This window comes from Toxotes jaculatrix, chromosome 18, assembly GCF_017976425.1.
Source record: "Toxotes jaculatrix isolate fToxJac2 chromosome 18, fToxJac2.pri, whole genome shotgun sequence".
Lineage (NCBI taxonomy): Eukaryota > Metazoa > Chordata > Actinopteri > Toxotidae > Toxotes > Toxotes jaculatrix.
Genome location: NC_054411.1, coordinates 2,172,180 through 2,185,495, shown reverse-complemented (window position 1 = coordinate 2,185,495; position 13,316 = coordinate 2,172,180). Strand labels below are relative to the sequence as shown.

The window sequence follows — 13,316 nt, the reverse complement described above, 5'->3', positions numbered from 1 at the left end:
GCAGTTTGCTGAAGTTATTGAAAACCCAATTACTGTTATTGCATTCCATCTATTTCTCTAAATGTGATTTTCTGTGAAAGATGAGCAGCTTTCAGTGTGGAATTACTGAATGGTCCTGCAAGTAAATGGCAATGAAACGAAACACCGTGTAATTAACGAGGGAATCGGGCCTTATTTGTTACAAAAATCCCCTCTGTGATATTCTGAAAAGTGTAGAGGCCGATGCTTTGTGTCGGTGTTTTCAGGTTAAAAGTAAGAGATCGACGCTGAGTCATTGTACAAAGTTTTCCACCATTAACGGAGCGGTGCGGTGCACATCCTGCCTGTGCTCGTCTGCCTCTTAAACAGGGCGGCCTTTTCGCTGGGAAAATGGGTTTCAAAAGTACTTTCAGCACCAAATAAAACTCTTCAAACAGTGCTTTTGAAGTCTATTTAGCTTTTTGACGAGGATCATAGCTGCAATGCATAATTCAACAGTTGCTGGTTTGGACTTTGTGTTAACCCTTGGCAGCCTTCTTGAAATAGTGGCTTTGGACGAGGGCAGTCGCTAGTATGGGAGGTTGGGTTGAAACATACTGTGCACATTGATTGTCATTGATCCTTTTTTTCTCACTTGGATTTATTAGCCCACAGACAAATGAGATACGGTAAGTAATACACATACACATGGTGTTTATGTGTATTTTTTCCTCATCTTTTCTTCCACATATCATGTAGAGATCAAAACTCTTTACCTGCATACTGGGGGTCATTTATATTCTCCTTTTCTTTTTCTTTTTCTTTTTCTTTATTTTTTAAACGCTTGTGTATTTTTTGCTGTCCCCAAACTTCATGCTGCTTCTTTTATAATCCATGACCTTTGGTCCAGTCTCAGAATCTTTTCTTTGCACATTACTTTTCCCTCCTTCACTCGTCTAACTGGCTCTATCTTCCCCACAAACCTGCACGCACACACACTTTTTCCAACTCAGTGAACGTCTCCCCTCTACACCATATGTTCCTTGATGTTGTGTGTCCCTGTCCTCCTTGCTGCAGTAGTCGCCCAGTCCTATTTTTAAATCCAGAGTCCCTGCCCGTATCCCGGCCCTCCCCACCCGCTGTGCCTTCTGACCCATGACTGGGCGTCCCAAATACCAAAGCCACGGGAGCTCCACGCAGTGCAGGGAGCCTCAGTGGTGCCACACATATCCCTGACATCCCAAGAATGATGTGTTAGACATTTTACAAAAAAAAAAACAAGTGTTACTTGAGCTGCTGTCACTTAAGAGACAAAGAAGCGCAGATTAGTATGTTTTATTGACACTGCAACTCAGTAAACAATAACATCAGGCGGCGGGGAGGTGGGCGTCTCTTCAGAATTGGTCTGAACGCACCTTTAAAAGTAAATGCAGATGATATGAAGTGGCTCCCTGCATGAAGTCGTGGGTTTTAATACTACTCATTTACTTTGGAACAAATGGTCCAAAGAAAACCTGAAACCAGACACTCAGAAACACAACCAGTCGTCCTCAGGCAGATTCCCAAACACTGACCTCCAGTATATCCATCCGATGGTGTGAAAGGTCACCTTAAAGCTGCCGCTGAGCCCCGTCTCTCTGACTGACTGTGTACTGACTCCACTGCACTGCTTCCTCCTCTGTCCCCTGTAGAAAGACCCCAGCGGATGAACAACATCCTGACCTCAGCCACAGAGCCCTACGACCTGTCCCTCTCCAGGTCCTTCCAGAACCTCAGCCATCTGCCGCCCTCCTACGAGGTGGCCCTCAAGTCTGACTTAAGTAAATACTCCTCCTCACTCCACAGATTAAGTAGGTGGTCCTTCATTCGTCCTCCATCGCCGTTGTTTTGCCTGATGCACTGAAAAAGACAGCGAATGACGCCACCCTCGTGCACTGTGCATTAAAGGGTTGCCACATTCACTGCGTCTGGCCTGATGGAACGTCTGAATGTCCATTACAGAGACATGCATCATGATAAGTATCTCCAGATGTTTGGTGCCTCATCATGCAGATAGTCCTCTCATTTTTTTCACCTTTTTACGGAAATAAACCTCTTAAAATGCATGACAACGAGCTAAAGCCTCCGTACCCATTCCCATCCACTCATCTATCGGCCCATCGACTGACATCTAATTGGTGTGTAATTTGGCTCCATCTGCGGCCCATGTCATGTTGCTAATGTCTCTTAATGACATATTAAGAGCCGTTTTTTCAGCTGAATGGCTTCTATACACCAACAGGATGGCGCTTTAATGTCTCAGCAGCGCTACAGTTCATTATCTTTGCTGTGACATTTTGCAGCTCGATGGTGACGTGGAAGCTGCCGTTTCAGCCTCATGACCGGCGCACGTCTGGTTTGACTGACAGAGGTTTGCTGTGTTCTCCCGCCGTGAAATGAGTGAAACATGGGAACCACACAGTAACTGTTCACTGCTGTTTTGATAAATATTACTGATAACTGGTTGTTTCTCGGCGAGCTCTGAGATATTTCTGTGAAGAACTGTAGAGAGTGGGTGGATGGCTTCTGGAGAATTCAAGGTTGGTCTTAACTGGAAAAATTGATAAGTGAAGTTTCTGAACCTCAGTTTAGAGATCATTAATAGACACAGCAGGCCTGATGCTGTGTCGTAGCCTTAATTGCTTGCTGCGGCACATAATGGAAAGAGAATGTGGAAGACAGTGAATGCGCGACACTGTGATTCTGCCTCTATTTAGTTCTGACAAAGAGCTCTTGAAGATTTTGCAAATGTGGTTCAAACAGAACTTTAATATTTTAGTTGACTACTTGCACTTCACATCCTCCACCTGAGAATCTTTTTTGAATTACTGTCGAGCGATGAGGAACGTTTGTGTTGCCGCTGGACTCGTCTCACCTGAGCATAAATCAGTTTTCTCCCACGGCTTCTACCCTCAGACTTTGCCTTCAGATTTCTCATTATTTCTAATACACTCGAATAAACGGACGCTGAATATGTGCTGATACGTGTGCCGTCATGCTGTCGGCTGATTTAAACACTACAGTGGAAACACGGTTGCCGGTGTATTGTGTTGTGAGTTATCACAGAAGCTTCTCGGGGTTAAAAGGTCACAGACCTTCATCCACAGGATCTGTGTCGTACTTTTTCCACAAAGCACAACACCAAATTTGCAGGAATGAACTAAACACATAACGCATTCTCAAAGTGCTGTGCAGCTGTACTGAACACACGCGAAGGCACTATTCACTGTCCTTGAATCTGAAGAGGAGTTGCACACTGGGAGGAAGCTATTTAAATGTACCATTGGTCCCATTTTCATGGCACAGTTGTGTGATAGAAGAACATGCATCGGTACAATCTCCTTTCAGCGCATTCAACATTCCTCTTTTATACGTTTGCCTTTTCTCTCCCTTATCAACTCGAGGCTTTGCTCTTATCTCACCAGAGCCTTGTACACACACAGAAAATCACAGAGATGAATCACACTGAACTACAGAGGCTTTTCGAATTTGAGACAGGAACCCCGCAGAATTTGTCAAACCAGCAAGCAAAGCCGTCCCTTGAAGAAAGCCCTTCCTCTCCAAAAAATAAATAAATAAATAAATAAATAGTAGGTTCAAGCCTGAGTGAGGTCTTTGGAAACAAGCCTAAAAATAATATAATTACTTGCTGTTTTAATTAAACCATCTGGAGAGATGATGATGACGACCAAATTAAATTAGTATGGTTTATTTGCAATTTTAAACGATTGTGTGTGTGTGTTGTGACTCCTCTTCCATCCCGCCCGTCCTTCATGTCATGTCAGCGAGGCACAGACTGAGGACGCTGCTCTAAAATCTCCCGCTCGTCTTCTCCAAGCAGGCAGCAAACAGGAGGAGGAATAAATCTTATTTGGCTTCGTTGTCTTTCACCTGAAAATGTTTAAAACACCTTTTCACCTCTTAATCTGCCCAAAAAGGGAAAAAACATGGTGATGTTGCTGGTTTCCCCCTTTTAAATTTCACCACTCCTGCTTTGAGCCTCTCTAAAGATGGCTTTATAATTGATGTTGCACCAGTTTTGCGAGTGTTAGTGCATTATATGATTACAGTCTTCTGCGATCAATAGCTGACACATAAATATACTGGCTATATTGAATCTAATCTAGTAGAGTGGGAGCTGGGGTTTAATTAGCCGCTGTTAGCAATTTCCTGTGTTTGTAGCTCCGCTCCACGCTTGGGACCCTTTAGCCTCTCGCAATCATGTTAATTGTAAAGTGCTGCATTTTTATCGGCACCGCAGAGACGAGATCGAGCAAAATGCATCACCCCTCTTAAATCATTTCAGTCAGTTAAAGTGTAAACAGCGTAACATGTGTACACTCGTAAAAAAGCAGGATTTAAATCAAGAGGCGGTTCCAGGGGAAGACGAAGTGCATTTGTAGTCGGCCATTTTGAGGAAGCAGAGAAACCCTCAGCCTCAGTTTTCATTTACTTCGGTGATCAGGCCTAATTTCCCCTGATTTCGCTTCTACTTTACTGTTTTTCAGTCAGTGTAAAGTTGCTATCGATGAATATCAACAGTAAGCATAACAATCCCTCCCATTCCGGATAAGCTTTTATTTTGAAAGGAACGGAGACGTTGTCCCCACACTGAGTTTTCCACTGTGGGGACAGACAGAGTCAGACAGCCACAGAAGTGCGCAGGCAGCTTCTCCTTCTCCTTTAGACGCTGCTTCTGTCCTGTAACTGAACCCAACTTGAGGTAGATGTGAACACTATCCACCCCCTCACCCCCCTGCCTCACCCCCCTCACCCCACCCTGGCCAGGGCTTTCTACTCAGTGAGCCACGTCTCTGGCTATTATCTGAGATTTGTCCTTTATTGGAGACTTTACGGCATGTGTTTTTTCATCAGAGCAGGACATAATGAGTTCCTGCCACATTAACATTTAAGTGTATAATCACTACAGATCTCTCACAGTGGCTGGATGCTTGAGTTTGACCTATTAATGGAGCTATGGGCCGCGGCTTGTCAATTGTCTGTATACTTGTAGCCTCTGGTTGAGTTTGGTTGACATTTTCTGCCATAATGTCACATCTCACCCGATCCTTCAGGGAAAAACACTGAAGCACATTGCCACAGGCCAGCGCCGGGCCTCCTTCATTAGGAATGCACAGAGCAGTGGACACGAAACCCCTCATGGAGGGGACAATAAGGTGACCTTCTGTATCCAGGCGTGACATCTCTCCCTGAGCATCCACACAAACAAATCCCACTGTCACTTTCCCGCGACTCTGCGAAGCGTGGTATGGTCTTAAAATGGCCGTTCGACCTCTGTGTTCTGCAGTAATTAACTGCTGCAGAGGTAAAGACCCCTCAGCTGCAGCAGTTAATCACAGAGCTTCGGTGTTAGTGTCCCCCTGTGTGCCAAAGCTGCCAAAAACAGGTAGACAGGACTCTGCTGAGAGCCGATTCCTGGCTGTGGTAAGTACAGCCGTAATGACTTTACCATTAGAAGAGTGATCACACAGCGGAGAGGCCGACCTGCTTTCCGGCAGAGGAATTAAGCAACCGGTTGCCAGTTCAGGCACCGACGGCGCATGACCTGTTGGGTATGGTGGCGTCCTGATGAGGCCTCTCCACGCCGGAGGACAACTACGCTGATGAGATCCTGGTTTTCATGAAGGCAAAGGACAAAACAATTCAAAACAGTTTCAACTCGCCGACTGTTGTGTTCATAATCCTTATCATTCCTTCAACAGCAGCCAGAAGGTGCAGAACAGACATAATGGAGACTAGTGTGTCAGCATTTTCCTCCCTGGTGCTTTTTGACCAGCTGGCGTTTAAATTTAAGGACTAACCTTTTTAAACTATTTAAGGATTTACCTAAATTTCAGGGCGACACTTAAAAGTCATAAAATGATTGTAATAAGCTTGTAATTTTATGAGAATATATCACTTCTGGTTGCTGAGCACAGGCAGCAGCGTCCTCTGCAGCCACAAGTGGTAATTACAGCATTGAGTTCAAGAAGTATTCCTACGACCGTTAGGGTCACGGGGCAAACAGGTCAATGTGACGCCACAGTCGGTGAGAATGAAGTCTTCACACTGTCTCTCTCTCATCACACCTGTTTCCTTACTCCTCAGGTGATAAGGACGTAGATGAGTACTACACAAGGAAGCACCATCATCCTGACTTCGGCGGCCGGGGACCGACTCACATGGTGAAGTTGAACGCAGATCCCCAGCAGCACCAGCAGCGACAGCGTCCCCGCCGAGTCCAGAGGGCCATGTCCCAGGACCACGTCCTGTCTCCTCCCAGGACGCCGCGTCGGGGGGAGTACGGCTTATCTTCATATGGCGTCATGGCAGCTGCTGCGTACGGGAGCAGCCGTCACCTCTCAGAGGAGCAGCTACTTTCAGCGGACCGTCTCCACTCCCAGGATCCCTTGCTGCTGTCCCCAGCGATGAGGCGTGACAAGTTCCGGGAGAAGGCCATGGCACGTGCGATGTCTCACGCTGACATGCTGCTGCCAACCACGCCTGTCATGGACCGCCACAAGATGACCAAGATGCACTCTCAACCCAGTGCCTCTAACGAATCCTACAACACGCTGACGGTCAACCACCAGGCGACCACGTCTAAGAGGCAGGCGTTTGCCTCCCGACGAACACACACGGTGGACCACCTACAGTACATTCCCGGCCACCACCACACATACCGCACTGCCAGTAAGAACGAGGTAACTGTTTAACCGCAGAGTAGAAGGATTCCTGAGACACACCACGGACGGTCTTCTTGTTAAAACAACCTCCTGCATTAAAAACTCTTCCTGCTTTTTAGCACAAGCTTCCTGTGTCATCCAGATTTTGGGAAACTAGAATCAACCCTGGCAAAGACATTTCTCTCTTAGAGCATCATAAGGGCTTTGAGCGTTGACACAAAGAGGGATCCTTCATGTCAGACATTTGACAGCATGAAGCAAATATTTTTTAAACTGGACATGGGACTGGAAGGGAATTGTATTAACTTTATAAATATATAAATATACTATATTTACTATTTGTATTTTCAGTCCTTGTTATAGCTTTAGAGATTCTCATTGACTGATGTAAGCACTTCAAGTGGTGCCTCTTAAAATTGTCCCATTTCAGTGATGAAGTGGATTTGTGGGTTAAAAAGCACAATTAATGAATTCCCTTTTTTTTTTTGGTTAATTTTCTTCTTCTTCTTTGGTAAATGGCCAGAACATATCAGCTTAGTAGTGAACAGAGGCTGTTTCTGTTGCGTATAATAGATGATTGTAAATAGGCTATATTAGCAGCATTAAAACAAGAAAAGCTGGCCCTTTGGCATTATTGTTTTTTGGGTTTTTTTGTTTTTCTTCTCCCACCTGGAATCTATCATGGATTCACAAATTAATAATTTTAATTTTTAGATAAGGCAAAGATCCCAAATTAATATTATTTCCACAGATGTCTGCAAAATATGTGGATCTAATATGTATAAGGGGAATATTTTTTTTTTGTTTTTTGACTGTGCTTGTAGCATAGAATGATTGTGTGTGAAACGTTTTACCACTGTCGACGGGCAGCTTCAGTCTGCAGACCTGAATCCACAGCTGAAGACTGATGGTTGTTTGAATTTGCTCAGTTTCCTTTCACACATTTCCGTGCTTTGTCATCCACGTGGTGACCCTCCCCCGCCCACCCTCTGCTCGGCTTGTGATTGGCCAGCCGCTTCCATCGCGACATATCAGGTACTCTGTGTCGGAACTAAGGAGTGTATAGGTCCAGTTGTAGTTGTGTGTTGACGTGATGACTGAAACAATCAGTACTAAAGAGGACGTCATAATCGTTAGTCAGTCAAGCATTAATTAAAACTGTGAACTGTTTGTCCAGATGTTTTCATTAAAGCAATGCCTTATTGTATGGAATCCCATATGCTCTTAACTGCAACAATCATGCTTTTGTCATGCATCTCCTTGTCTTAGCCTTTTGTGCAATATTACTGATTATAATTTACCAGCAGAACCAGCAGTAAAAACCTGTACAGCGGTAGATGATACAGTACATATACCTCAAAAAGAGTAAATTCAATTGAAGAGGTCTCAAAGTTTGAAAAGGAAAATGATCAATAGGTACATCGTTTTCTTATTGGAAATTTGTTCAACTATTCGCGTTACCTGAACTCGCTTTGTTTAAGGTTTTTGAGCTCGTAAGTGTGTACAGCGCTTTTGTTTTCAGCTGTTCAGTCAGATGAGCTGTTAAGTAGAAGTTTTTACGGGCTGACCCAGTCTGGGCTCTGACTGGACAGGATCCAAATTATATTCAGGCTCATTGGGTTGGTTAGAGTCTCATTGTGTAGAGTTTGTGTCCAGAGTGGATCCAGATGGACTCTCTCAGCTACAGTGCTGCAGTGCGTCATAATCATCGTCACCTGTTGAAAAACGCGTCTTTAAAATCAGATGAATAGCGTGAACTGTAAAGCGCAGGAAAAATTATGTGTTGCTTCGCTTTTCAACCACAACTGCGGGTCAACTGGTGGAGCATCATGCTGCTGTCAGACACAGTCAGAAGTGAGTCTCAGGTCTTGGCGATCAAGTCTCAAGTTAAGACAGTTCTGTCCCAAGTCAACTCCAAAGACAAGAGAGCTAAGTTCAAAGTCAACTCTCAAGTCAAGACAATTAAGTGCCAAGTCTAAAGTCAGGATGAGGTCCTGTGTTGATTAGGGACATGACTTGAGTTGACTTGGCTAACAAGTCCCTAATCAAGACTATAAAGTAAGTTATGAAAATTAAGTCCCAAGTCAAGTTAAGACAGTTGAGTACCAAGTATTTTTTTTTTTTAATTTGTCTGTTTTTGGTGCACGTTCCATGGGCCTTTCCCCAGTTGAGTCCAAAATGTGGACCTGTGAAGACCTCTACTGAAGAGTCCCATGTTTATTGTTAAACTGTGTGAGGGTGACAGACTCTCTTCAGAATCGTTGTATTTCTGGAGACTTGAACTGACCCTTCCCAAAATGCCAAGAATTCTGACATTGTGGTTTTCTTGTGGTTTAGGGAACACGCTCATCAGACTGTACAAGTGAAGCATCAGGAACGTTTCAGTTTCTTCAGAGATTCAAGTCGAAGGCTTCTGTATATAAAAACTTGAATACAGTGTTGTCTGTGATTGGAATTGTCTCATTTCAGTGGCAGGAAAGCGATGTCTCATCACATAAATTTATGATTTTGTTGAAATACGCTCATGTAGTGTTGCATGTTTTTCTTCAGTTGATTCTCTTATTCAAAAAAGATATATATATATATTTTATTGACAGTGTAGGGATGTGGAAAGTTGGCCAAATGTATTTTGAGTTCATCAAATGTCTCTTTAACTTGATGTGCTACTTTACTTTTTTATGCCGGGTCTGCATTAAATGATGTCAGTTAGAGGCTGTCTTTTTTTTTTTTTTTATCTGAAATTATTGTCTTTGTACATATTATATTATTTTCTTTTCTCGAAGAGGTAATGAAGTACATTTGATAGCTATGGGTGAGGGAGGGGTGTTCATTGTTTAGCAGACTGCTTCAGACCAGTATCTGTACCCATCCACCTCAACTAACCACAAACTTCTGCTCCCTCTTTTCACTTAATTAATAATGATGTCATCCCAAGAGCCTTTTTCTCTATGTGCAATATTTCCTGTTCATGCAGTATAACTCTATAGCCACTTCTTAAAGTGTTGTGAGGTTCATTTGCTGCCATAAAGGCTTTGTTGTCCTTTTCATACAGGACTGTATTGTCCTTCATAGTTTTTTTGTTTTTGTTTTTGTTTTTTTTTAATAATCAAGCTAAATGTGGTGTGAATGAAAAAGGTGTCTGTGTAATTGCACAAATAACTGGAGACTAATTTAAAGGCTTCAAAACAACATAATATGACTGTTCTTGTGCATTTTCTGTTTACAAACTATTAAAGCACATCATATGTGTTGGATACATCAATTTAATCCCTTTTTCATACTTATGAAGTAAATAGTATCACAGATTCTACTGTGAAACATGTTGGCAGATGCTTATGGGGGTTTAAGTTTATCCCTGTGGCTCATTTCTCTTTGACAAAAGTTGAAAAAGTTAAAGTTAAAACCATTACATGACATATCCTCGTCATTGTACGTTTCACTAAAACGTGAGTCTCGCTAAGTCTCTATTAGCCTGGATAAGATATTCTGTAGTGGTACTTGTTCGTAAACCATCTTAGTAGCAATTAAACAAATTAAAGAGTTTAAAAATTCATGTTTCCAGCAACATTGTTCTCAAAACACAGAGCCAGCGCAGTGACCCAGAGGAGGTCCTGGTTAATTTCTGAAAAACAAGCTAACTAGACCTAGTTTCACGCAGTAAGACCTAATTTTCTCAGCTGTCGCGTACTGATTATCTTTGGTCCATTTAATTACGGCGTGTTAAAATGACAATGTGTTGCACAGTAGGATAAATATATAATATATATATAATATTGTTTTTTTTTTAGTAGTTCCACCCATCCACTTTTTAAAGCAGCTTTTTGCTGCTCATTTCAAGTGAGGCACTTAACTACGTGCCACAGTTTAGTGGAAAATCATCCCAACGGGCAAAGAACAAACAGAGAGCAACAGATGGAAGGTTTTTGAGAATTAGACTCAATTTCGTGAAACCAGTAAACAGTGTAATGTAATGTGGTCCTTGAGAAAATGGTGCTTTTCAGAAGAAGAACTGAGAGTTAAAGCCAGAATGTGATTGAACAGCCACTTACTTAAAGGAAGTCTCGGTAAGATTTTCCCTTTAATCCAGTTTATCTTCTTGTAGGTTAAAGGATGCGGTCAGAAGGCAACTTCTATTTTCATTCCCCGTTTGGTCTGTAGTTCCCTACACGCAGCTTATGTGGATGATTATTAAGTCCAAGAATGTATGTCGATACTTGTGACCTTGTGGATAAAGTTCTTTCCAAGTTTCCTTGGAGAGAAATCTGTTTGGAGAGAGCGGTTTTCTTACTCTTTGAGACAGACTGTGTGCTTGAAATTGTGCTGGATCAATAAAGACACGGCTCCCAGGTGGTCAGTCTACCACGGCACCGGTCGAATGTGCCATTCCTGTAGTGAGTATTTAGACTTATCAGAACCTTACCGGTCATATAAACTGATTCATCTGTCAGTTTTCTTTGGATTCCCTTTTTTTTTTTTTTCTTGACACTTCACTTTGCAGCAGCTTTTTTTCTTGAAAAAAAAAATCGAATTAGCCTTGAAATGTATTTCTTTTGCTTACAACAATTAATGTTTGCAATTATTTTACAAATTTCATCTCATCAATGATCTCCACCGTCATGTTTCACTACAGCTGTCTCACATGGCTCCTGAGCTGAAACTGGATCTGTAGTTGTGCGTGGCTGCAGACCTTAAGACCCCAACCTGCTTTTGCCACGCAAGCTAAAACGTTGTGCTTATGGTCACTGACACCATCAACAAAAAGCACTGAGGCTCCTATTACTCCTGTGACACATGGATTAATACCCACTGTTCCCGTCACGTCCTGGGCCATCTGAAGCCCTTTTGAAATTCATAGAGGAGTGAGCGGGCGATGCATTCTCACAATACCTGAACAAAACCTTATGGGTACAACAGTGCACACGCACAAATGGGAAGATAGCAAATGGCGGTGGTTTCCACTTCCTTCAACACCCGTCCATTTGCATTTAGATGGAAAAAGGAACAAGGTTATTTGGACAACTGTGGCCCAGACGGAGGAGAAATGGTCAAATGTCTGGTCATGAAATAACTTAATTCTGTTGCTCCAGTGTCTTTATCACATGACTTAATTCAGTGCACTTTTGAATGACCCTGATCAGCAGAAATGGGCATCAGTTTACCATTCATAAAGGTGATGTTTGGTGTATCGTAACATGCACTCTTATCAGTGATCCAACTCTCAGAGGGGCCCATCTGTGCCTACACGAAAAAAAAAACAAAACAGATGCCACTGCCAACAAATGTAAAATATCCATGTTTGCCCATAAATCTTCCTGTTCAGTCACTGTGTATCACTGATGTCAGGCTCTGAGGTCTGGTTTTGATGGGATGACCTTTCCATTATGTATAAAAAAGAAAAAAAAACATGCAGACCTCTGGGAAGAAGTCTGAACTTTCCGCCTTTATTTCACTTTATTTTATTATTCTTGAGAGTTTCAGCTGAATTGAGTGGCAGAGTAAAGGTTTTCAAAAGGCTGCAGTTGACCTTATGTATGGCTGCCGACCAGATCCGATCATAAAGCCACAGCACCGGGAGGGACCAGTTCTGCTCTGACTGACTGATGTCTCCAACAGAAAACACAGGACAGGAGGACGCCCCGCGGAAAACAGCCGAATGCTGTCAAACACAAACAAACTTAGTCTGAACAACAGCAGAGGCAGAAGTACTGAAACTGTTTGAAGCTGCACTAAGCAATAATTTTATGTAACATGAAATATGAAAGTGTCACTGCAGTGATAAACCCACAGAGAACTTTCTCAAATTTTGATTCTCTGACTTTAATTTTCTCAAACTTTTATTCAGTGTCCTCAGATTTTCATTCATTATTCTCATAAATTTGTTTTTTCTCACACTTTCATACAGTATTTTCAAATCTTTATTCCCTATTCCCAGATTTCATTAAGAATTCTCAAACATTTTTTCAGTATTCTGGGTTTAAACTGTGTTTGATGTTTTGATTCATTTTTCTTGTGAATTATTTCCTGAATACCGTGTCTGCTTGGTCGTTATACCAATAAGAGATAATCAGATGTTTTGTAGGTAAAATCATATAAATGAAATGGACTGAAAAGTAGAATATTTCCCTCTGAAATTTGTTGGCTTAGTTTGGAAAAAAAAAAAAAAAGGAAATACTGAAATAATAAATGTAGTCAGTTACTCTCCACTGCTGACCAACCACCCGGGCAGGAACAGGAGCCATTATCTGAACTGCAATTATACCAACAACATCCAACCTGAGCAGAAATTGGACAGTTTGTGTTATTTATGGTTCGCAGCCACAGCTCCTCGCCTCCAGGGAAAAGCGAATGGATGTGGGCATCATGTAAATGCAGGGATTTAATAGAGCAGGGTGCTTAAGGAGCCTGAGTGTGTAAACACCGTGGCATTCGCCAGTGACCATACCACCGCGGGATTCTGATGATGAATACAGCTAATACGCTGAGGCATTTCTCACTGCACCAGACACACACTCGCCACACACACACACACACACACACACACACACACACACACACACACACACACACACACACACACACACACACACACACACACGTGGTTTCTCACAGGCGGCTGGTATTGATCCCTCCAAC

The 13,316-nt window shown here is 42.6% G+C and overlaps 1 protein-coding gene across 1 annotated transcript in view; it reads left to right on the top strand.

Moving 5' to 3' along the window:
- LOC121198793 (protein shisa-6) overlaps positions 1-6,713 on the top strand; it is a 54,343-nt gene extending 47,630 nt beyond the window's left edge. The window contains exons 6-8 of the mRNA XM_041063117.1: positions 627-647; positions 1,650-1,808; positions 6,106-6,713. Of these exons, the coding sequence (XP_040919051.1) occupies positions 627-647; positions 1,650-1,808; positions 6,106-6,713 (788 nt within the window). The remainder of the gene's footprint in view (positions 1-626; positions 648-1,649; positions 1,809-6,105) is intronic.
- Positions 6,714-13,316: the final 6,603 nt, after the last annotated feature.